The sequence below is a fragment of the Salmo salar genome, chromosome 27 (genome assembly GCF_965601325.2).
Source record: "Salmo salar chromosome 27, fSalSal1, whole genome shotgun sequence".
Classification (NCBI taxonomy): domain Eukaryota; kingdom Metazoa; phylum Chordata; class Actinopteri; order Salmoniformes; family Salmonidae; genus Salmo; species Salmo salar.
This window is the reverse complement of record NC_138317.1, coordinates 41279063-41303396: the sequence shown is the minus strand read 5'-3', so window position 1 is coordinate 41303396 and position 24334 is coordinate 41279063. Positions and strand designations below refer to the sequence as shown.

The window sequence follows — 24334 nt, the reverse complement described above, 5'->3', positions numbered from 1 at the left end:
TCCTTTATATATGTGTAATGATATGGCATTAGCAGCAACTAGGGTTACAATGTTCCGGTAACTACTCAAATTTTACTTCCTTCCAGAAATCCCGATGGGAAGATTCCCAGAATAAGCAGGATATTCCAGAATACTCCAACGAGGATTTCTGAAAAACTTGGTGACTTTGGGGAATTTACAACACTGTCATTAACACTCTCTGTCAGTGTGTGTCATGCAACAGGAAACATCCTTTCCTAGAAGTAGACCAAACAACTGTTTAATTTCATATACATAACAAAAAAAATGTTATTCAAAGTTCTGCTGGTACACAGTATTACACGGTTTGGTCCATTGGACATAAGGGTAGAGATAGCCTACAGAACAGGGTGAAACTGGTCGGAAAGGAATTTACTACGGTACATCACTTTCCTGGGTCACGTTAAGTAGGCAGGCACAAAACAGAAGAAATAGTTTCAAACAAGTTGGAAAGAAATTCAGGAAGTACCTCTTTTTCAAAGTGCTTTCTCCTGTTTCATGGTAACCGAACCAGACTTTAGTATGTAAAGAATACGTACCTAAATGTATTGTCTTGTCTTGTCTTTATGGTACCGAGTGTGTTTATGTTCAATACTATATATAATAAATATTTACTGTGACAGATGAAGACTAGTTTAACTCCATATCTCAAAACTGGGTGTCTCGAGCCCTGAATGCTGATTGGCTGACAGCCGTGGTATATCAGACTGTATACCACCGGTATGACAAAACATGTATTTTTACTGTTCTAATTACATTGGTAACCAGTTTATAACAACAATAAGGAACCTTGGGAGTTTTGTGGTATATTGGCCAATATACAATGGCTAAGGGCTGTGTCCAGGCACTCTGCGTCACATCGTGCCTAAGAACAACCCTTAGCCGTGGTATATACCACACCTCCCCTGGCTTAAAAAATTATAACCAACGCAAAATTATAATACTGATTACGGTCCAAATAGTACTACTATCTACTACTGCAGTAAATTCAAGAACAAAGTAAACAAAACAATGTAGGATGACACACTGAGTGGTATATTTTAGCAATAAGGCCAGAGGGGGTGTGCTATATGGCCAATATACCACGGCTAAGGGCTGCTCTTATGTATACGACGCAGTGCCTGGACACAGCCCTTAGCCGTGGTATATTGGCCATATATCACAAACCTCCCGAGTTGCCTTATTGATATTATAAATTGGTTACCAATGTAATTAGAGCAGTCAAAATAAATGTTTTGTCATACCCGTGGTATACAGTCTGATATACCACGGCTGTCAGCCAATCAGCATTCAGGGCTTGAAGCACCCAGTTTATAAAAAGATAAGGTACCAAGTCAAATCCATAGCGTCTACCCATAATCCCTAGCGTCTACCCATAGACTCTTCCTGGCGACCCCATGTATATGATAGAATCTCAACCAAAGCGCTCAACCTATGCAGTCATTTCAGATCTATAAGGGGGAGGGAGTCAACTAGGGAATACTCTTCTATGGCCCAATCCCAAATCGACCCCTAGATCATGTGTCCTGTGCACTTGTAGAGACCTGAGAGGATTTGACAGGTGCACACAATATAGTATAGTTCCAGCATAGGGCCTAGCGGTTGATTTGGTATTGGGCCAAAGACTCAAAAGGCTGTGCCTCTTGGTCGCCCTCTGGTGGTCGATCAGAAGCCAAAGAAGTCATCCCCATTGGTGGTATTCTTGTTTGATGTGTTCTTATTGGTCCTGTTCTTGTTGGGTGTGTTCCCATTGGCCCAGTCAGGTTCTATCAGCCAATCCTGGGGGGTCACCCCAATGTCCAAGACCTGGGGGTTAGTACGGGATACCGCCAGTCTGGAGGGGGGAGAGATGGGAAGGGAGAAGTGTTATCGATTGGAGCAAGGGATGGGGAGGGGGGAAGAGAGAGAGAAGAAGAAGAAGAGAGAAGAGAAGAGGGGGTGTGGAGATAGAAATTGAAAGAATCTGAGGTGGGGTTAGAGAGAGGGAGATAACATTTCTTTGAGAACTACAACATTAAAAGGCAATGTGTGAAGAAAAACACACATTTAGGGATGGATTGCAGATGATGCAACACCCCATGACTTTGACATCAATTGATTTCACATCATTAGCTTATGTTATTAGCGTTTTGCTATGATTTTTGTTGTTATCTTGTTGGTTATTCAGTGTTATTTACAACAATAAAACATTATTTAGCAGGTATTTAGGTAGAAAGGATAGGACGATGTGTAGTCAGTCTGCCGTCATGTCAGTCTTTGTTTTTTGTGTATCAGTCAACGCAACAATGTAAATGTTTTTTGGGGGGGGATTTCAGAAAGAATAAACACAAAGCTACAACCTCCCCACTGAAAGAGAGAGGACACACAGTAGTCTGTTAGTCTCCTCTGAACTAAAGGTTTATGTCCAGTAGTTTGAACCCTACTGAAAGAGAGAGGACACACAGTAGTCTGTTAGTCTCCTCTGAACTAAAGGTTTATGTCCAGTAGTTTGAACCCTACTGAAAGAGAGAGGACACACAGTAGTCTGTTAGTCTCCTCTGAACTAAAGGTTTATGTCCAGTAGTTTGAACCCTGGAATGACAGTATGTATAAAACTACAGGGCTGTGTGAATTAATCACAACACTGATCTATTCCGGGTTAGAATGAGCTGTATGTATGTATGTATGTATGTATGCATGTGTGTATGTGTGTATGTGTGTGTGAGTGTATGTATGTGTGTATGTAATAAACTGAGGGATTCTAAACCCCTCTAACCCTGACTTGCTCCACCATAGTGGACCAGCAGAACTTGAATGATCCCAATCAGAAGTGAACTGATGCAGTATGTACAACAGTGGGGTCCTATACATGTATATACATGGAGCAAATGTGCTTGAACTGTCAGTGCAATTGTATACACATGAGATATTGGGTCTGATAGGAGTTGAGACACAGGAAGTTACTAAACATCAACAGTCACAAAACATGAATTTGAGGGGTCATAACATACACAAAGGTTGTTACTGTAGTACAAGGAGTGTTTATGGTTGGGTCAGTGGACTGGATTATGATTGTGTTGGTTAGGTTAGGCTAGGAGCACTGTTACCTGGAGATGACTCATAGTTATCCAGCCTGGGGCTGGAGAGACAACAAACAGGGCAGGATTAAGGAGGGGTGGTGGAGCTGCACTCTGCTCTCTCTCTTCTTTCACTCCATTTTCTGTCTGGCTTTTTTTACTCTCAAGGTTGGACTCAATTCAGAATTTTGGAATTGATTTCCATTCAACTCATTAGTTGAAATTCAAAATTGGCCAGAATTTGAGTTTGAGTGACAGGAAGTAGAATTGAATTCAGTGCAATTTAAAGAACTTTCACTCAGTCATAGAACATGAGTTTCATTGAATCTGACAGGTCACACTTCCAGATACCAAAAATATATAACTTTTCTCTGGAAACAATGTTCATATATTATTTTAACATTAGTGCTTAGAATAGTTTCCACCAACCATTTCATTTTGTTTGGCTTCTTTATTGAACAACATGTAAATGATTAATGAAATAACTAATAAATATGTTTCATGTATAATTTGTATAGACTACAACCAACATAGAATAGAAGAGGCATTTGAATTTAATTGAATTCATTTACATTTCCTTTAATTCAAATTGTGATTTCAATGATGTATCCTGTTTACTACTCAATTCAAATTCAAGAATTAGAATTGATGAGGCATTCCGAACCCTGCTCTCTCTAACCCTCTGACCATTTCTCTATTCTAACCTGTAAGTCCGCATCTCACTCCTTAGATGGAGCTATAGAGCCACATTCTCCAAAAGCTGCAATCAAGTTCAGGGAAATCTGATCTGAGCAAAATCAATGAGCTGATTTCTGTGGTCAAGCAGCAACAAGAAGAAGATCCAGACTAGTGGGGGCTTATCGACAACAGATACATTTAGGACGAGTGACTTACCTAGAAAAAGCCTCATCCAAGTCTTCCTCAATTTCCTGCAAGAAAGAGAGAAAGGAGAGGAGAGGAGAGGAGAGGAGAGGAGAGGAGAGGAGAGGAGAGAGAGCAAAAGAGGAAAGAAGAAAGATTAGTTTTTGTAGCCAAAATATTTCCTCCCATTTCATTCTAAGTGTAGACAGAAACGGTTGATGGGTAATTTCAGACGTACCCAGACAGTGTTGTTGTTATCATTGTTCTCAGGAGCAGTGTGGTTGTCCACCTTGAACTCCTCGTCGCCATTGGTTTCCAGAACCACGGCAACATGAGTCAGTTCCTCCAGGTCCAGTAGGTTACCAGTGGCAACATCTATGGAGACTATGAATCAGCCAATCAGACAGTAATGTGTGAGTATTTCCAGTTTGATGCCAAGGCCTAAATGCCATGGATCCAATCAAGGCCACAGTATGAAAGCACAAGGGAACAAACACATAATCAAAAGAGAAGACAGGGGAACAGAGTAAGTTACATTATTATTAGTCAGGGGAGGAAGGGAGATGATATCAGAAAGACATTTATTCTGATAACATTATACTATAAACAAGGTATTTTGTGTCTGCATCAGATAAAGACAGTTTGTCTCTGTGGCTGGCAGTCCAATTCAGATATTTCTTCCACTAGTTGGTCTTTTGACCAATTACATCAAACGTTTTCATATCAGATCTTTTTCAGAGCTGATCCGATCGGTCAAAATACCAAAATGGGGAGGAAAGATCTGTGTAAATGCAGCCTGCGTCTCTCGCTGTGTGTGTCCCCGCGTGTGTGTGTGCATATCACCTTACTTCCTCCTTTGAGACTAGGCAGGTTGTTAGATCTTTCTGAATGGGAGCTGCTGGTTGCTTCTCCAGCTGAGCTGGACTTCACTCTCTTCTCTTCCTCTACAAGACAGATTTAAAAAAAAATAATACCATCTACACACGCCCAGAAATACAAAAAATGTGACCTTGTGTGTGTGCACGTGTCCCTCTCCAGGGTTGTGTGTAATTGGGTTTGAATAGCACCTACCTTCTTTAGCAACCTGCCACAACTCAAAGGCCACTCTAAAGGCCTGTGCTACAGTCAGCGTCACTGCCTGGGCCTAGGAGAGAAAAATAACATTCACAAAGCTGTTATGATGCTATAAAGACCCAATGATACAACATTAACAATCAAAAGGACACTGAAAGCCAACGGCCTAGTCCCTGCCTAGGTCTTAGGGCAGGGGGACCATACATAGGCTGTTATAACGCTACAAACAAAACCATATACATGTATTAAAAGGAATAATGCACATTTTGTTTCTTCTTCATTAGTCCACTGTCCATAGAGTCCCAACTTTCAAAAAGATAATTGTATCTTGCCACATCATGAGGTGTTATTCCCATTAGCAATTAAAATACACTGAACCAAAAAATATAAAATGCAACATGTAAAGTGTTGGTCCCATGTTTCATGAGCTGAAATAAAAGATCCCAGAAATGTTCCATACGCACAAAAAGCTTATTTCTCTCAAATTTTGTGCACAAATGTGTTTACATCCCTGTTAGTGAGCATTTCTCTTTTGCCAAGATAATCCATCCACCTGACAGGTGTGGCATATCAAGAAGCTGATTAAACAGGTTTGCAAGCTGATTAAACAGGTTGAGTATTGATGTCTCTGAGGGGTCTTTGGCCTGGTTTGCTAACTACCTCTCTCAAAGAGTGCAGTGTATAAAGTTAGAAAATCTGCTGTCTCAGCCACTGCCTGTCACCAAGGGAGTAGCCCAAGGCTCGACCCTTTAAGGTATCTGTAACCAACAGATGCATTTCTGTTTTCTCAGTCATGTGAAATCCATAGATAGGGGCCTAATTTATTTATGTAAATTGACTGAATTCCTCATATAAACTATAACTCAGTAAAATCCTTGAAATTGTTGCGTTTCGATTTTTAGTATGAATCCCTTTACAAGTGAGTAGACTGTAGAGCAGTGGTATTCATTATCGTGGTCACGACCCCTAGTGGGTTCACGGAGGAATTGTCGTGGGGTCGCCAAATAAAAAAAAATACCTTTTGGAAAATGGTTATTTGTTGATGTGAAAATCTAAAACTCATTACATGGGTAATTAGATCAAATCAAATGTTATTAAATCACATGCTTCGTAAACAGCAGGAGAGAGGGAGAGAGAGAGACAGATAGAGAGACCGAGAGAGAGAGAGAGAGACAGATAGAGAGACCGAGAGAGAGAGAGAGAGACAGATAGAGAGACCGAGAGAGACAGATAGAGAGACCGAGAGAGAGAGAGAGAGACCGAGAGAGACAGATAGAGAGACCGAGAGAGAGAGAGAGAGACAGATAGAGAGACCGAGAGAGAGAGAGAGAGAGAGACAGATAGAGAGACCGAGAGACAGATAGAGAGACCGAGAGAGAGAGAGAGAGACAGATAGAGAGACCGAGAGAGAGAGAGAGAGAGAGACAGATAGAGAGACCGAGAGAGAGAGAGAGAGACAGATAGAGAGACCGAGAGAGAGAGAGAGAGAGACAGATAGAGAGACCGAGCGAGAGAGAGAGGATTAACAGTGAAATGCTCACTGATGGGCCCTTCCCAACAATGTAGAGAGAAAGAAAATAGAAAAAGAGTAAAACGCGTAATAATAAATACAATGAGTAACGATAACAAGGTGCATTCAGAAAGTATTCACAACCTTTTACTTTTTCTACATCTTGTTGTGTTACAGCCTACACACAATACCCCTATAATGTCAAAGTTGAATTATGTTTTCCTACATTTTTTTTTACAAATTCATTAAAAATGAAAAGTTGAACTGTCTTGAGTCAATAAGTATTCAACCCCTTTGTTATGGCAAGACTAAATAACGTTCAGGAGTAAAAATGTGCATAACAAGTCACATAATAAGTTGCATGGACTCTGTGCAATAATAGTGTTTAACATAATTTTTTGGAATGACTATCTCACCCAACATACAGATAATTGTAAGGTTCCTCAGTCGAGCAGTGAATTGAAAACAGATTCAACCAAAGACCAAGGAGGTTTTTCAATGCCTCGCAAAGAAGACTACCTATTGGTAGATGGGTAACAATAAAAAAAAGCTGACATTGAATATCCCTTTGAGCATAGTGAAGTTATTAATTACATGTTGGTTGATGTATCAATACATCCAGTCACTACAAAAGATACAGGCCTCCTTCCTAACTCAGTTGCCAGAGAGGAAGGAAACCGCTCAGGAATTTCACCAAGAGGCCAAAACAGTTACAGAGTTTAAATGGCTGTGATAGGAGAAAACTGAGGACAGAACAACAACATTGTAGTTACTCCACAATACTAACCTATTTGACAGAGTGAAAAGAAGAAAGCCTGTAGAGAATACAAACATACATTCTGTTTGCAAACAAGGCATTAAAGTAATACTGCACAAAATGTGGCAAAGCAATTAACTTTAATCTTGAATACAAAGTGTTATGTTTGGGGTAAATCCAAAACAAAATAGTGCTAAATAAATGGGGTCCCTAGAAATTCTACAGGAAAAAAAAATGAGGTCCCTTCGGAAAAAGTTTAATACCACAGAGGGAACACAGAGCACATTATATAAACAACTCAAATACAAAAATCAACATGGCCATAATATTCAAACAAAGTAGAGCAATGAAACTATAATGTAACCGATGTGAAATGGCTAGTTAGTTAGCGGTGGTGCGCGCTAATAGCTTTTTCAATTGGTGACGTCACTCGCTCTGAGACCTGAAGTAGTTGTTCCCCTTGCTCTGCAAGGGCCGCGGCTTTTGTGGCGCAATGGGTAATGATGCTTCGTGGGGTGTCAGTTGTTGACGTGTGCAGAGGGTCCCTGGTTCAAGGCGAGGAGAGGGACGGAAGCTATACTTACTGTTACATATACTTCTGAACAACCCCAAAACCATCCCTCAATGCTCAGACAGAGATGTGAAACATTTTGAGACTATATCGACAGTGAACTAATGAAGAAAACACCTACAGGTAGTTTGAGTCGATTATTCCTTTAACATTAAAGCTAACCTTGGGGCCAAAGAGAGAACGTTTTTTTAAAAACCTACTTTATCAAACCACACATTGACATAGAGATGTAAAACATCACCGCCATTGTTTACTTTCAATGACCTTGTCAACCTTGAGTGCCTGTAACAAAATATTTTCTCTCAGTCAGTAGCAAAGCATATAAATACACCATTGTGTACACCATACACTCACACAGTTGGGAGAGCTACAGTGTTGGCAGAATGTCAAAGGTTATTAGTATCCAATCTCTCTCCTGCAGAGAGGGGGGGGGGGGGGGGGAAGAGAGTATTGAGTTATATGAGAGATGGCAGGGTGAGTTGGGAGGGAAGATGAGGAGTCCTCTAGATTGACAGCAACACAGGAAGTTGAAGGGGGACGAGGAGTGAAACCTAATGTTTGTCCTGGGGGAGACAGAACGAGAGGAGGCAACAGCCAGATGTACGGACTGGGGGAGACAGAACGAGAGGAGGCAACAGCCAGATGTACGGACTGGGGGAGACAGAACGAGAGGAGGCAACAGCCAGATGTACGGACTGGGGGAGACAGAACGAGAGGAGGCAACAGCCAGATGTACGGACTGGGGGAGACAGAACGAGAGGAGGCAACAGCCAGATGTACGGACTGGGGGAACGGTTATCTTGGAAGCAAAAGCGTAACATGTTCTAAGGCAGGCTTTTGTTCCAGCCCTGCTCCAATACACCCGATTCAGGTGCTCAAAGTCCTGCTGAGCAGCTGATTAGTACAGTCAGCTGTGCTAGAGCAGGACTGGAACAAAACCCTGCACACCTGTAGTTGGATGCATTTCTGTGCCTAACCTTCACCCTTCTGAAAGACATCTGAATAGTTAAAAACTCCAGATAGACGTCCTCTAGACGAAGCAGATCCCATCCAGTCCTTTCAGATTACAGGGGTTGTTTTGTGCCAGTTCAGACTCACCACTTTCCTCTTGGGGCAGAGGTAGGCGTGGCACTCCAGTGTTCCGTTCAGGGTGTTCTGGGAGATGTAGGCAAACACCTTGTCGTGCAGCTTGTCCGCCGTGCAGTAGGATATCCTGCAGGACACAGAGCAAAGGTGAAAGGTCAGAGAGCATTATAAAAGTCAGAGGTTACAGTTATGGTTCAAATGGCAAGTATCCTCTGTGACAAACCAGGATGCCATAAACGCTTGGTCAACGTGTGGGAACAAACGTTCCGGCAGAGAGAGTAATATATATATATATGGCCACCCAGCTCTGTACAGATCAGGTCTCCTGTAGGGAGCTGTATTTTCAAAAACATTCTTCCTTCCCACACTCCTCTCCTTCCCACCTTCCTCTCCCCTCTCCTTCCCTTCTCCTTCCCACACTCCTCTCCCCTCTCCTTCCCACACTCCTCTCCTTCCCACCTTTCTCTCCTTCCCTTCTCCGCACCTCCCCTACTCACCTCCCATTCCCACCTCCCCTTCTCACCTTGGGTTTCCCTCCAAAGAAAAACAAGAAGTAGGTCAGCTGTGTTTCTATACATGGAGTCAATCTGTTTATATTTTTGTCAAGGTAGAGGTCACACAACACAAATACAATTTGTGGTAGGATGCACAGCACAGCCACAGCCCTACCTGTATATGGAGATGTTGTCTAGTAGCTGGTTGGTTAGACTGTCGTACAGCATTAAACCCTGAGGAGAAACCTTTAGAGACATCTTCTGAGGCTTCTGGCCTCCCGCTTTGGCCTGGAGGGGATAGAGTTGATGACAGAGAACATAGATTCATTACAAATCAATTATTCCTAATGGCTTTGGCCTGGAGGGGACAGATAACATAGATTCATTATAAATACATTATTCCTAATGGCTTTGATCTGGATCAATAAGAGATATTATTATTATTATTATTATTATAATTTTTAAAAAATGAAGATCATTTAAGACAATTTTCAAATAATATTACAAAATATCATCATCATCATCAGAGCAATGCTTACTAATGGATCTAAGATAAAATATGACAACAATAATAATACCAATAAGGGTGAGATAATTGACAATTGTTTTCTAAAGAGCAGGCCACGTTATTCAGTCATCTTGAAGTATTTCAAAAAAGAAATAAAAATGCTGTTCTTGAGGGCAGAAGCAATGAAGAGCCACTCCAAAAATGTGATCGCAATCTAAACTAAGTGCTTAGGAACTTCCTGTCCTTTGAACTTCCAGTCTCTCCTATTTCCTGTATGACTATTTCCTGCTCACCGTGGCAACAATCCTCTTGACGGCAGCTGCTGATAGGTCCTCTCCTTTGGGCTGATCCACCAGGGTCATGCCTAGGTGACGGAGGTTAAAGGTCATGCCATCTACAACAGTCTCTGTCATGTCTGTCCAGTTCTCAGGAAGTTCTGGAGAGAGAGAGAAGGATGCAGGAAGGGAGAGGGAGCGAGAGAGGTAGGGAGGGAGAAAGAGAGAGAGGTAGGGAGGGAGAAAAAGAGAGGTAGGGAGGGAGTTCAGAGGTTATAAGAGCGTAAGGAATAAGGGGTCAAACAGAGATAAAACTCTATGGGGTCAAGATTAGAAGTAGAAGGTCATGACCTCTCACATGTATCTGTCCAGTCCCCAAGCAGCTAGGTGGGTCAATGTTCAGAGATTATTTTCAAATCATGTTTGAGAACAGGGTCAATATTATGTAGGAGATCGATACAGGTTGCTGTATGTCTGCTTCTAAAATAGTGTTTTCTGTTGCGTCAGTGTTAGTCTGTCATGAATTTGTGGAGTAAAAGGTAAATAAGCTGCTCTCCATCTGAAATGGTTTTAAATCCCCTATCTATGGTCAGGGTGGAAGAAAATTACCGCATGCAAAAGTATACTGAACAAAAATATAAAAATGCAACAACTTCAACAAATTTTACTGAGTTACAGTTCATATAAGTAAAGCAGTCAATTGAAATAAATTATTTAGGCCCTAATCTATGGATTTCACGAATGGGCAGGGGTGCATCCATGGGTGGACCTGGGAGGGCATAGGCCCACCTACTTGGGAGCCAGGCCCTCGCGATGGGGAGCCAGGTCCAGCCAATCAGAGTTTTTCCCAACAAAAGGGCTTTATTATAGATAGAAAAACTCCTCAGTTTCATCAGCTGTCCGGGTGGCTGGTCTCAGACGATCCCGCAGGTGAAGAAGCCGGATGTGGAGGTCCTGGGCTGGAATGATTACACATTGTCTGCAGTTGTGAGGCCCGTTGGACGTACAGCCAAATTCTCTAAAACAACATTGGAGGTGGCTTATGGTAGAGAAATTAACATAAAATTCTCTGGCAACAGCTCTGGTGGACATTCCTGCAGTCAGCATGCCAATTGCACGCTCCCTCAAAACTTGTGACATCTGTGGCATTGTGTTTGGTGACAAAACCGCACATTTTAAAGTTACCTTTTATTGTACCCAGGACAAGGTGCACCTGTGTAATGATCATGCTGTTTAATCAGCTTCTTGATATGCCACACCTGTCAGGTGGATGGATTATCTTGACAAAGGAGAAAGGCTCACTAACAGGGATGTAAACAAATTTGTGCACAAGATTTGAGAGAAATAAGCTTTTTGTGCACATGGAACATTTCTGGGATCTTTTATTTATTTCAGCTCTTCAAACAAACATGCGTTTATATTATATTTTTGTTCAGTATAAATATTTTCAGTCAGAACTAACCTATGGCTGACCTGTATTTAGTAAAAAAAATATATAAATGATTTCACCTTTAATTAGGCAAATCAGTTAATTAAGAACAAATTCTTATTTACAATGACGGCCTACCGGTGAACAGTGGGTTAACTGCTTTGTTCAGCGGCAGAATGACAGATTTTTACCTTGTCAGCTCGGGGATTTAATCCAGCAACCTTTCGGTTACTGGCCCAACGCTACCTGCCGCCCCAAAAAGTTTTTTGTAAAAGAGGGCAAAACATTGAGGGGGAGAAAGTAGGATAAACAATAAATAAAACATCTTGTACACTTGAACCTTGACATGCACTGATAAGAGAAGTTTATCTTTCCAGAGTTCCCATCATTTGGTTTTTTCTTTTTAGCCTGAGAGTAAATGATCCATAGTCACAGATCTAGGACCAGCTACCCTCTATAAAACCTTTGCCTGATGACTTCTAGCCTACTGCTCTATCGATCGCTAGCTACACATTCATCATGGAAAAAGGAAACGTTAGTGGGCGTGGCAATTGGCCAGAGCGATTGTGGATGGGTAGCCAGGCCAATTAAAACCTTAACTGTAAAACTGGTACAAACCTGACCTAGTGTCTAGGTAACTTCCTCCTACTTCCATGTTTTATTGAAGGAGAAAGACCTAAAGCCAAACAGGGGGACAGTGAGTAGTATTAACTCTAGAAGGCCATCGTCTCATTCCTCATCTTTCCTGTGTGTCTGAAGAGGGCAGCATGTACGTGGCTACCCACAAGCCACTGCTGCCCCTCATGACGAGTTCTGGTTATTCTGTGGCCCCCAACCTCATCAAAATTACCCATCCCTGGTCTACATAATCTAGGGACATTGGACTAGGGGCTGATTTCTGACTGGGCTAACTGTCCAATGAAAACAGTGCTTCTTAGAAAACCTGAGGGGATTCAAGTTCACGTGGAAGTTGGAACTATAGATCAGATCACAGTGACACACACGCGAAGATAAGCAGGGCTGTCGACCACTCTGTCCCAATGCAGACCAAAAGGTAAACAAACATTTCCACAGCAACAGGAAACCGCACCGCATCAGAGCCCTCTATCAACACAAAACAGCCTATCAGAGCCCTCCATCAACACACAACAGCCTATCAGAATCCAGGGATTTCAAGGTGGATATGAATGACTGAACAAACAATAATAGTGAATTCTCAGAACTCTGTTGACTACATCCTACAGGAAATAGAAAATACAGCAGTAAACACATACTATACTAAAGACAGTATTATTGAATTCACAGCACAGGGACCAAAAAGGCCGTTTTCAAATGTTTAACTGTACCTTACATGGTGAAAAATCTGGTGTTTTTAGTTAGTTATATTAGATCAAATCCATACAGGAACTATTATTTTAGCAGGTAAACTAAAATCATACATTCCATAAGATGGACAGATTTAACAATAAAAAAGGCAAATTCAAGAAAGAATAATATTTTTAACTACAAAATACAAAAGAAAAGAAGAAAAAGATAAAAAAGTTTTTACTGGGTTCAAAACGCCATGACAGTGATATCGGATCATGTTCCGGCATCCTTCTTAATCACACCATCAGAAAATACACTTAGCGACAGAATATGGAGAATTGAAGATGCACTCTGTTCAGACTTGACATTTATTAAATACATAAATGGAGATTTAAATATTTTTTTTTTTATCCTTTACAATTACAAATGTAGACGACAGAGAAAAGTCACCCCTGATATAATTCGGGATGCTTTTAAGGTGTACATTAGGGGAATGATTCTCATACTCCGCTAAAGTTTTATCCGAGTTACAAATTCAAATGAAAAAAATAAAAATAAAATAAATCACAATTTTAGAAAAAGCCCATAAAAAAATCTTTACGAGGAAAATAAAATAATATTTCTGAAATTAAACAGAAATATGATATTCTACTTTTGAAGAGAGCAACTATAGGTTAAACTCGAATAAAGCACACTATTTAATGGCAAACAAACCTGCTAAATATCTCACAGCCCTCACAAAATGAATACACTCCAAACCAGTTATAAATTTTAAAAAGATAAAAAATTTGTTAATTAGAAAACGCGATTAAAATGACAATTTCAAAAGCTATGAAAATCAATAGAAATCTGAATTTAAAAAGTTGGACTGATCCTACAGCCTTCTTAGACTCAACAAGTGAAGCAATTATCAGCAGACAAAAAAATAAAATCACTAAAAACAGAGATCACCCCAAGAATAAAAATTTAAATACAGTTTTAAAGCACCAGGAATGGACAGCTTTCCCATAGAATTCCATTTTAACATTTTGTGACAAAGTAGTGCCCTTGTTTACACAAATGACAACACATACAAGTGTGCAAAGCTGTCATCAAGGCAAAGGATGGCTACTTTGAAGAATCTAAAATATACTGCTCAAAAAAATAAAGGGAACACTTAAAGAACACATCCTAGATCTGAATGAAAGAAATAATGTTACTAAATACTTTTTTCTTTACATAGTTGAATGTGCTGATAACAAAATCACACAAAAATAATCAATGGAAATCCAATTTATCAACCCATGGAGGTCTGGATTTGGAGTCACACTCAAAATTAAAGTGGAAAACCACACTACAGGCTGATCCAACTTTGATGTAATGTCCTTAAAACAAGTCAAAATGAGGCTCAGTAGTGTGTGTGGCCTCCATGTGCCTGTATGACCTCCCTACAACGCCTGGGCATGCTCCTGATGAGGTGGCGGATGGTCTCCTGAGGGATCTCCTCCCAGACCTGGACTAAAGCATCCGCCAACTCCTGGACAGTCTGTGGTGCAACGTGGTGTTGGTGGATGGAGCGAGACATGATGTCCCAGATGTGCTCAATTGGATTCAGGTCTAGGGAACGGGCGGGCCAGTCCATAGCATCAATGCCTTCCTCTTGCAGGAACTGCTGACACACTCCAGCCACATGAGGTCTAGCATTGTCTTGCATTAGGAGGAACCCAGGGCACACCGCACCAGCATATGGTCTCACAAGGGGTCTGAGGATTTCATCTCGGTACCTAATGGCAGTCAGGCTACCTCTGGCGAGCACATGGAGGGCTGTGCGGCCCCCCAAAGAAATGCCACCGCACACCATGACTGACCCACCGCCAAACCGGTCATGCTGGAGGATGTTGCAGGCAGCAGAACGTTCTCCACGGCATCTCCAGACTCTGTCACGTCTGTCACGTGCTCAGTGTGAACCTGCTTTCATCTGTGAAGAGCACAGGGCGCCAGTGGCGAATTTTCCAATCTTGGTGTTCTCTGGCAAATGCCAAACGACCTGCAAGGTGTTGGGCTGTAAGCACAACCCCCACCTGTGGACGTCGGGCCCTCATACCACCCTCATGGAGTCCGTTTCTGACCGTTTGAGCAGACACATGCACATTTGTGCCTGCTGGAGGTCATTTTGCAGGGCTCTGGCAGTGCTTCTCCTGCTCCTCCTTGCACAAAGGCGGAGGTAGCGGTCCTGCTGCTGGGTTGTTGCCCTCCTACGGCCTCCTCCACGTCTCCTGATGTACTGGCCTGTCTCCTGGTAGCGCCTCCATGCTCTGGACACTACGCTGACAGACACAGCAAACCTTCTTGCCACAGCTCACATTGATGTGCCATCCTGGATGAGCTGCACTACCTGAGCCACTTGTGTGGGTTGTAGACTCCATCTCATGCTACCACTAGAGTGAAAGCACCACCAGCATTCAAAAGTGACCAAAGCATCAGCCAGGAAGCATAAGAACTGAGAAGTGGTCTGTGGTCACCACCTGCCAAACCACTCCTTTATTGGGGGTGTCTTGCTAATTGCCTATAATTTCCACCTGTTGTCTATTCCATTTGCACAACAGCATGTGAAATGTATTGTCAATCAGTGTTGCTTCCTAAGTGGACAGTTTGATTTCACAGAAGTGTGATTGACTTGGAGTTACATTGTGTTGTTTAAGTGTTCCCTTTATTTTTTTGAGCAGTGTATATTTAGATTTGTTTAATACTTTTTTTTGGTTACTACATGAGTAGTAAATAATATGATAATATGATATTATAGTAATAAAATATGATATTTAATAATTTTGATGTCTTCACTATTATTCTACAATGTAGAAGATACGTTTTTTGTATTTTCTTCTCAGTACTACCAATTACCCCACCGAAGACATTCTTTAAAAAAAGTACACCCGGTCATACCAGACTTTATATGAGCAGATAAAACTCATAGAATAAATCTTCCTACGTCTGAGGGTGGGTTTAACCTTCCAGGACTTGGAATTGTATCAACTCCCCACCTAAGGCTTTTACTTGCGACATATAGTTAGTTAAAATGCACTAAAGAGGAACAATGGGTTCATATTGAAGATGAACATGCTCATCCCCAGAATCCTTTTACGTGTCTATTGTTTACGGATAAAACTAAGACATGAACAACTTCATATATAGTTAAGAACACGATAACCATATGGAAGAAGATGTTTACGTATTCTACAAGAATCAGTATCACTTCCTAAAAAAACACAACTGGAACAATCCTTGGATAACTTTTCAGAATTCACTGATAAATTGGTCCACATGGAAAACTAAAAAGGCATAGAAACAGTAAATGACTTGGTAATAGGTAATACATTTATTTCCATGAAATTATTAAAAGCAATTTTGGATTGACCAATGTAGATATTTTCAAAACGCTTGCAATTTAAAAGTTACTTAAAACCTCTTGAGGATACCCTAGGATAGGGGGCGCCACAGCGCATTTTGAAAAAAAATCGTTCCCATTTTCAACGGCCTACTAATCAAACTCAGAAGCTAGGGCATGCATATACTTATTATATATGGATAGAAAACACCCTAAAGTTTCTAAAACTGTTTGAATGGTGTCTGTGAGTATAACAGAACTCAAATGGCAGTCAAAACCCCGAGACCGATTGAAACAGGAAGTGGAATTCAGAATTGTGGACTCGACTTCTCATCTTTCCCTATAAATCACACCTTTAACCATGGTTCAGTGAGCACTTCCTATTGCTTCCACTAGATGTCGCCAGTCTTTTCACAGTGGTTTGAGCCTTATACAGTCGAAACTCAGTGAATGAGACGCGTTGGAAATTGGTCACAGGGGATGGGCCATCACCATTATGACGCCGGCGGCCATGTCTACCCCCACCTTTGGAAACGGTTTTAAAGGCAATGAAATCATCCCCTTCGAATCTTATTGGCTCTCTTGGTGTTACAGGCCCTGAAGATTAATGTTTTACAACGTTTGACATGTTTGAACGAACCTACAGGCGGGAGAATCTCATTTTATCCGGAACTTCAGCCCTGCGCTTGGAGAGAGTCATAGGACGCGCTACCAACAGCAGGCTAATGGAACGTGAAGTATGGACTTTTTGACCGAAAATACATCTGTTGTGGACCTGGGATGCTTTCTGATGAAGACAACTAAAGGTAGGCGATTATTGACAATATTATACAAGATGAGATGTGACATGCGATTGTTTCCAAGATGGCGCCGAGCTCTGTATATTAGCTCATTTTCTGAGTATCGCATCTCCTTTTATCGCAAAGTGTGATTACCCAGTAAAGTTCATTTAAAATCTGGTATGACAGGTGTTCTCAAGAGATATTCATCTATAAATGTTAGATTGACAATATAAATTTAAAAAATCGTTATCGGATAGTAATTTAGGGAATTGTAGCATTGTTTACCGGGACGCATTTGAGGGGAAATTATTTAGTCAACGTCAGACGCCGATGTAAAATGCTGTTTTTATATATAAATATGACCTTTATTGAACAAAAGAATGCATGCATTGTATAACATGATGTCCTAGGGGTGCCATCTGATGAAGTTTGTAAAAGGTTAGTGCTGCATTTAGCTGTTTTTTGATTATATGTGATGCAAGTGGTTGGTCGGAAAATGGCTATGAAGCTGCTTTTTACGATGGACTCATCTAACATAATCTAATGATTTGCTTTTCCTGTAAAACCTTTTTGAAATCGGACGACGTGGGTCGATTCAGGAGAGGTGTATCTATAAAAAAAAAAAAAAAAAGATTAATTTTTTTTATTTTTTATTATGATTTTTTTTTAATGCTAATTGGCGATATGATTTTTCGCTGGATTTTGATCCCGCTGACGGGGTGAGACGCTGGAGAGGATAAAGACATTTTGATTAGAAATCTTTTAGACAGAGCAACCTTGAGTGAATCTTATTCGAGTCAGAAAAGGATGTTCATACAATAGGGAAGGTATACAAAACCTTGCAGAGAGCATATCCAACTGACAATCTCTTAGAAAAAAATATGAATTACTGGAACCAAAACTTCAAAAAGAAACTGACATTGACACAGGATGGAGGGAAAATTGGAGCAGAACTAACTAAATTACTGTTAACTCAAATGTACACTTAATCCAGTATAAACTAATGTATAGAATGTATTATTACACAAGGGACAAAATTCACAAATTCTACAGCACAATGGCAGAGTCATGTCTTACGTTTAAACTAACAATAACTCAATAATCCACACCTTCTGTGAATGCTATGAAGTCCAAAAGTTATGGGTGGAGTTAGAACGTTGGCTGTCAGAAGTATTACAATGTAAATGTACTTTTAAATCGATCTGTCTGTCTATTTCAAGACATGGCATATGAGGGTACAGCACGATGCCCGATGGGTAGGACTTTCTCTTGTCAATCATCTTGAAAAAAATAAAAAAAAGAAGTATTCTTAAACTGGAAATCAACCAATGCTCTATCGTTAACACAACGGAAAGGTCAAATGCTTTATTACCTAAATGTTAAATTCCATGGGCGCAGGAGAGAAACAAAATGGTGCAGTTTGAGGCCATGTGGCGGAGAGTGATGCAGGAGCTGGAGATGGGGGTGTGAGCAGCTGGGCAGGGGTGATGTTGTGGATGTTTGTGTGCGTCTATCTGTATGTTGTCATTTGTATGTGGATGTTTTGTATGATTTAATAAAAAAATAAAACGTTTTTTTAAATGAAGTCAACCCATACTATAGGAATGGGGGTTATAACAAAATTGATTTCACATAACTAGGTATACAGCACATTCGGAAAGTATTCAGACATTTAACAATACAGCCTTATTCTAAAATGGATTCAATTGTTTGTTTTCCTATTCAATCTACACACAATACCCCATAATGACATCACAATACCCCATAATGACATCACAATACCCCATAATGACATCACAATACCTCATAATGACAAACCAAACACAGGTTTAGAAATATTTGCAAATGTATAAAGAAAAAAAAACTGAAATCACTTTTAAATAAGTATTCAGACCCTTTACTCAGTACTTTGTTGAAACACCTTTGCCAGGGTTTACAACCACAAGTCTTCTTGGGTATGAGGCTACAAGCTTGGCACACCTGTATTTGGGGGAGTTTCTCCCATTCTTCTCTGCAGCTCCTCTCAAGCTCTGTCAGATTGGATGTGGAGCATTGCTGCACAGCTATTTTCAGGTCCCTCTAGAGATGTTTGATCGGGTTCAAGTCCAGGGTCTGGCTGGGCCACTCAAGGACATTCAGAGACTTGTCCCGAAGCCACTCATGCATTGTTTTGGCTGTGTGCTTAGGGTCGTTGTCCTGAGCGCTCTGGAGCAGGTTTTCATCAAGCATCTCTGTACTTTGCTCCATTAATCTTTATCTCCATCCTGACTAGTCTCCCAGTCCCTGCCACTGAAAAACATCACCACAGCATGATGCTTTCACCACCATGCTTCACTGTAGGGATGGTGCCAGATTTCCTCCAGATGTGACGGTTGGCATTCAGGCCAAAGAGTTAAATATTGGTTTCATCAGACCAGAGAATCTTGTTTCTCATGGTCTGAGTCCTTCAGGTGCCTTTTGGCAAACTGTCATGTGTCATTTACTGAGGAGTGGCTTCCGTCTGGCCACACTACCATAAAGGCCTGATTGGTGGAGTGCTGCAGAAACAGTTGTCCTTCTGGAAGGTTCTCCAATCTCCACAAAGGAACTCTGTCAGAGTGACCATCGGGTTCTTGGTCACCTCCCTGACCAAGGACCTTCTCCCCAGATTGCTCAGTTTGTCCGGGTGGCCGGCTCTAGGAAGAGTCTTGTTGATTCTTAACTTCTTCCATTTAAGAATGATGGAGATCACTGTGTACTTGAGGACCTTCAATCCGGCAGACATTTTTTGGTACCCTTCCCCAGATCTGTGCCTCGACAAAATCATGTCGTCTCGGAGCTCTAAGGACAATTCCTTCGACCTAATGGCTTGGTTTTTGCTCTGACATGCACTGTCAACTGTGGGACCTTATATAGACAGGTGAAAAAGTCAAGGGGTCTGAATACTTTACAAATGCACTGTACATACCATAGGAGTGACTGAACAAATATGATTGAACTATATGAACCAGTGAAATCCTATTAAATTACTAATTAGCATTCTAGTTCCTAATTCTATGGTATGTACTATTGGAATAAGCAGAACCTTGTAATACTGTATATTAAATAAGAGGTTATGGGAAAAGAGGACAAACAATACCATCACTGATCTGAAGTGATGTGGCCTCAAATAGAGTAATATTGCCCAATGGTCCATACACCAGAGAATGTGGCAAAATCTGCCAAAGTGTCTTTACCTCAACCCATTTCTAAAAACCCTCTCTAACCCAAAAACCATCTGTTTTGACATGGGACAAGAGGCGAGGGATGGCGAGGTGTGTTGTATAACATTGCCCTGGGCGTTGCAGAGAAAAATAAAAAACAGAAGTTTATACTAAGGTCACTTTGTCATTTTCTCCCCTGGTTGAGTTTAGGATTTTGGGAGACGTTAAAACAGATATCAGTGCCTTGAGAGCAACTTCTATCCAAAGGAGGAAGTTGTCCCCAGTCTACACGCCTGACCATGGACAGTCCTGCAGGATATGTGTCACTTCTGATGCCCTGTAGAACAGATTCAGACCACCCAGAAAGCCTAGAGATTCACCGCCAGTAGCTCTAAAATAAACATGACCTGCCCCTCTACCATACATCACAGTTATATCAACATGACCTGCCCCTCTATACATCAGTTATATCAACATGACCTGCCCCTCTATACATCACAGTTATATCAACATGACCTGCCCCTCTATACATCACAGTTATATCAACATGACCTGCCCCTCTATACATCACAGTTATATCAACATGACCTGCCCCTCTATACATCACAGTTATATCAACATGACCTGCCCCTCTATACATCACGTTATATCAACATGACCTGCCCCCTCTAGTACATGCGACAGTTATATCAACATGACCTGCCCCTCTATACATCAGTTATATCAACATGACCTGCCCCTCTATACATCACAGTTATATCAACATGACCTGCCCCTCTATACATCACAGTTATATCAACATGACCTGCCCCTCTATACATCACAGTTATATCAACATGACCTGCCCCTCTATACATCAGTTATATCAACATGACCTGCCCCTCTATACATCACAGTTATATCAACATGACCTGCCCCTCTATACATCACAGTTATATCAACATGACCTGCCCCTCTATACATCAGTTATATCAACATGACCTGCCCCTCTATACATCAGTTATATCAACATGACCTGCCCCTCTATACATCACAGTTATATCAACATGACCTGCCCCTCTATACATCAGTTATATCAACATGACCTGCCCCTCTATACATCAGTTATATCAACATGACCTGCCCCTCTATACATCACAGTTACATCAACATGACCTGCCCCTCTATACATCAGTTATATCAACATGACCTGCCCCTCTATACATCAGTTATATCAACATGACCTAGCCCCTCTATACATCACAGTTATATCAACATGACCTGCCCCTCTATACATCACAGTTATATCAACATGACCTGCCCCTCTATACATCACAGTTATATCAACATGACCTGCCCCTCTATACATCAGTTATATCAACATGACCTGCCCCTCTATACATCACAGTTACTATCAACATGACCTGCCCCTCTATACATCAGTTATATCAACATGACCTGCCCCTCTATACATCACAGTTATATCAACATGACCTGCCCCTCTATACATCAGTTATATCAACATGACCTGCCCCTCTATACATCACAGTTATATCAACATGACCTGCCCCTCTATACATCACAGTTATATCAACATGACCTGCCCCTCTATACATCACAGTTATATCAACATGACCTGCCCCTCTATACATCACAGTTATATCAACATGACCTACCCCTCTATACATCAGTTATATCAACATGACCTGCCCCTCTATACATCAGTTATATCAACATGACCTGCCCCTCTATACATCACAGTTATATCAACATGACCTGCCCCTCTATACATCACAGTTATATCAACATGACCTGCCCCTCTATACATCAGTTATATCAACATGACCTGCCCCTCTATACATCACAGTTATATCAACATGACCTGCCCCTCTATACATCACAGTTATATCAACATGACCTGCCCCTCTATACATCACAGTTATATCAACATGACCTGCCCCTCTATACATCAGTTATATCAACATGACCTGCCCCTCTACCTCACATCACAGTTATATCAACATGACCTGCCCCTCTATACATCACAGTTATATCAACATGACCTGCCCCTCTATACATCACAGTTATATCAACATGACCTGCCCCTCTATACATCACAGTTATATCAACATGACCTGCCCCTCTATACATCAGTTATATCAACATGACCTGCCCCTCTATACATCAGTTATATCAACATGACCTGCCCCTCTATACATCAGTTATATCAACATGACCTGCCCCTCTATACATCACGTTATATCAACATGACCTGCCCCTCTATACATCAGTTATATCAACATGACCTGCCCCTCTATACATCACAGTTATATCAACATGACCTGCCCCTCTATACATCACAGTTATATCAACATGACCTGCCCCTCTATACATCACAGTTATATCAACATGACCTGCCCCTCTATACATCACAGTTATATCAACATGACCTGCCCCTCTATACATCAGTTATATCAACATGACCTGCCCCTCTATACATCAGTTATATCAACATGACCTGCCCCTCTATACATCAGTTATATCAACATGACCTGCCCCTCTATACATCACAGTTATATCAACATGACCTGCCCCTCTATACATCACAGTTATATCAACATGACCTGCCCCTCTATACATCACAGTTATATCAACATGACCTGCCCCTCTATACATCACGTTATATCAACATGACCTGCCCCTCTATACATCACAGTTATATCAACATGACCTGCCCCTCTATACATCACAGTTATATCAACATGACCTGCCCCTCTATACATCAGTTATATCAACATGACCTGCCCCTCTATACATCAGTTATATCAACATGACCTGCCCCTCTATACATCACAGTTATATCAACATGACCTGCCCCTCTATACATCACAGTTATATCAACATGACCTGCCCCTCTATACATCACAGTTATATCAACATGACCTGCCCCTCTATACATCACAGTTATATCAACATGACCTGCCCCTCTATACATCAGTTATATCAACATGACCTGCCCCTCTATACATCAGTTATATCAACATGACCTGCCCCTCTATACATCAGTTATATCAACATGACCTGCCCCTCTATACATCACAGTTATATCAACATGACCTGCCCCTCTATACATCACAGTTATATCAACATGACCTGCCCCTCTATACATCAGTTATATCAACATGACCTGCCCCTCTATACATCAGTTATATCAACATGACCTGCCCCTCTATACATCAGTTATATCAACATGACCTGCCCCTCTATACATCACAGTTATATCAACATGACCTGCCCCTCTATACATCAGTTATATCAACATGACCTGCCCCTCTATACATCAGTTATATCAACATGACCTGCCCCTCTATACATCAGTTATATCAACATGACCTGCCCCTCTATACATCAGTTATATCAACATGACCTGCCCCTCTATACATCACAGTTATATCAACATGACCTGCCCCTCTATACATCAGTTATATCAACATGACCTGCCCCTCTATACATCACGTTATATCAACATGACCTGCCCCTCTATACATCACAGTTATATCAACATGACCTGCCCCTCTATACATCACAGTTATATCAACATGACCTGCCCCTCTATACATCAGTTATATCAACATGACCTGCCCCTCTATACATCACAGTTATATCAACATGACCTGCCCCTCTATACATCAGTTATATCAACATGACCTGCCCCTCTATACATCACAGTTATATCAACATGACCTGCCCCTCTATACATCAGTTATATCAACATGACCTGCCCCTCTACCATACATCACAGTTATATCAACATGACCTGCCCCTCTATACATCAGTTATATCAACATGACCTGCCCCTCTATACATCACAGTTATATCAACATGACCTGCCCCTCTACCACACATTTCAACCAACTACCTACCTCATCCCCATGTCTTTTTCTGCTCTTTTGCGCACCCGTATTTATACTTGCACATCCTCATCTGCACATGTATCACTCCAGTGTTAATTGCTAAATTGTAATTACTTCACTACTATGGCCTATTTATTGCCTTACCTCATTTGCACACACTGCATAG

General features: G+C 41.2%; 1 protein-coding gene across 4 annotated transcripts in view; it reads right to left on the bottom strand.

Moving 5' to 3' along the window:
• Positions 1-243: 243 nt before the first annotated feature.
• Positions 244-24334, bottom strand: part of LOC106589068 (low density lipoprotein receptor adapter protein 1-A-like) — a 29972-nt gene continuing 5881 nt past the window's right edge. For 2 of the 4 annotated variants that reach the window (XM_014178745.3, XM_082970248.1), the window contains exons 2-9: positions 10229-10371; positions 9603-9715; positions 8946-9060; positions 5007-5079; positions 4784-4879; positions 4174-4319; positions 3969-4003; positions 244-1852 (exon numbers count right to left, since the gene is read on the bottom strand). In XM_014178745.3, the coding sequence (XP_014034220.1) occupies positions 1684-1852; positions 3969-4003; positions 4174-4319; positions 4784-4879; positions 5007-5079; positions 8946-9060; positions 9603-9715; positions 10229-10371 (890 nt within the window). In that variant the 3' untranslated portion in view covers positions 244-1683. Of the gene's footprint in view, positions 1853-3104; positions 3137-3968; positions 4004-4173; positions 4320-4783; positions 4880-5006; positions 5080-8945; positions 9061-9602; positions 9716-10228; positions 10372-24334 lie in introns of all 4 variants that reach the window. The other 2 variants (XM_014178747.3, XM_014178746.3) reach the window with 2 other exon arrangements.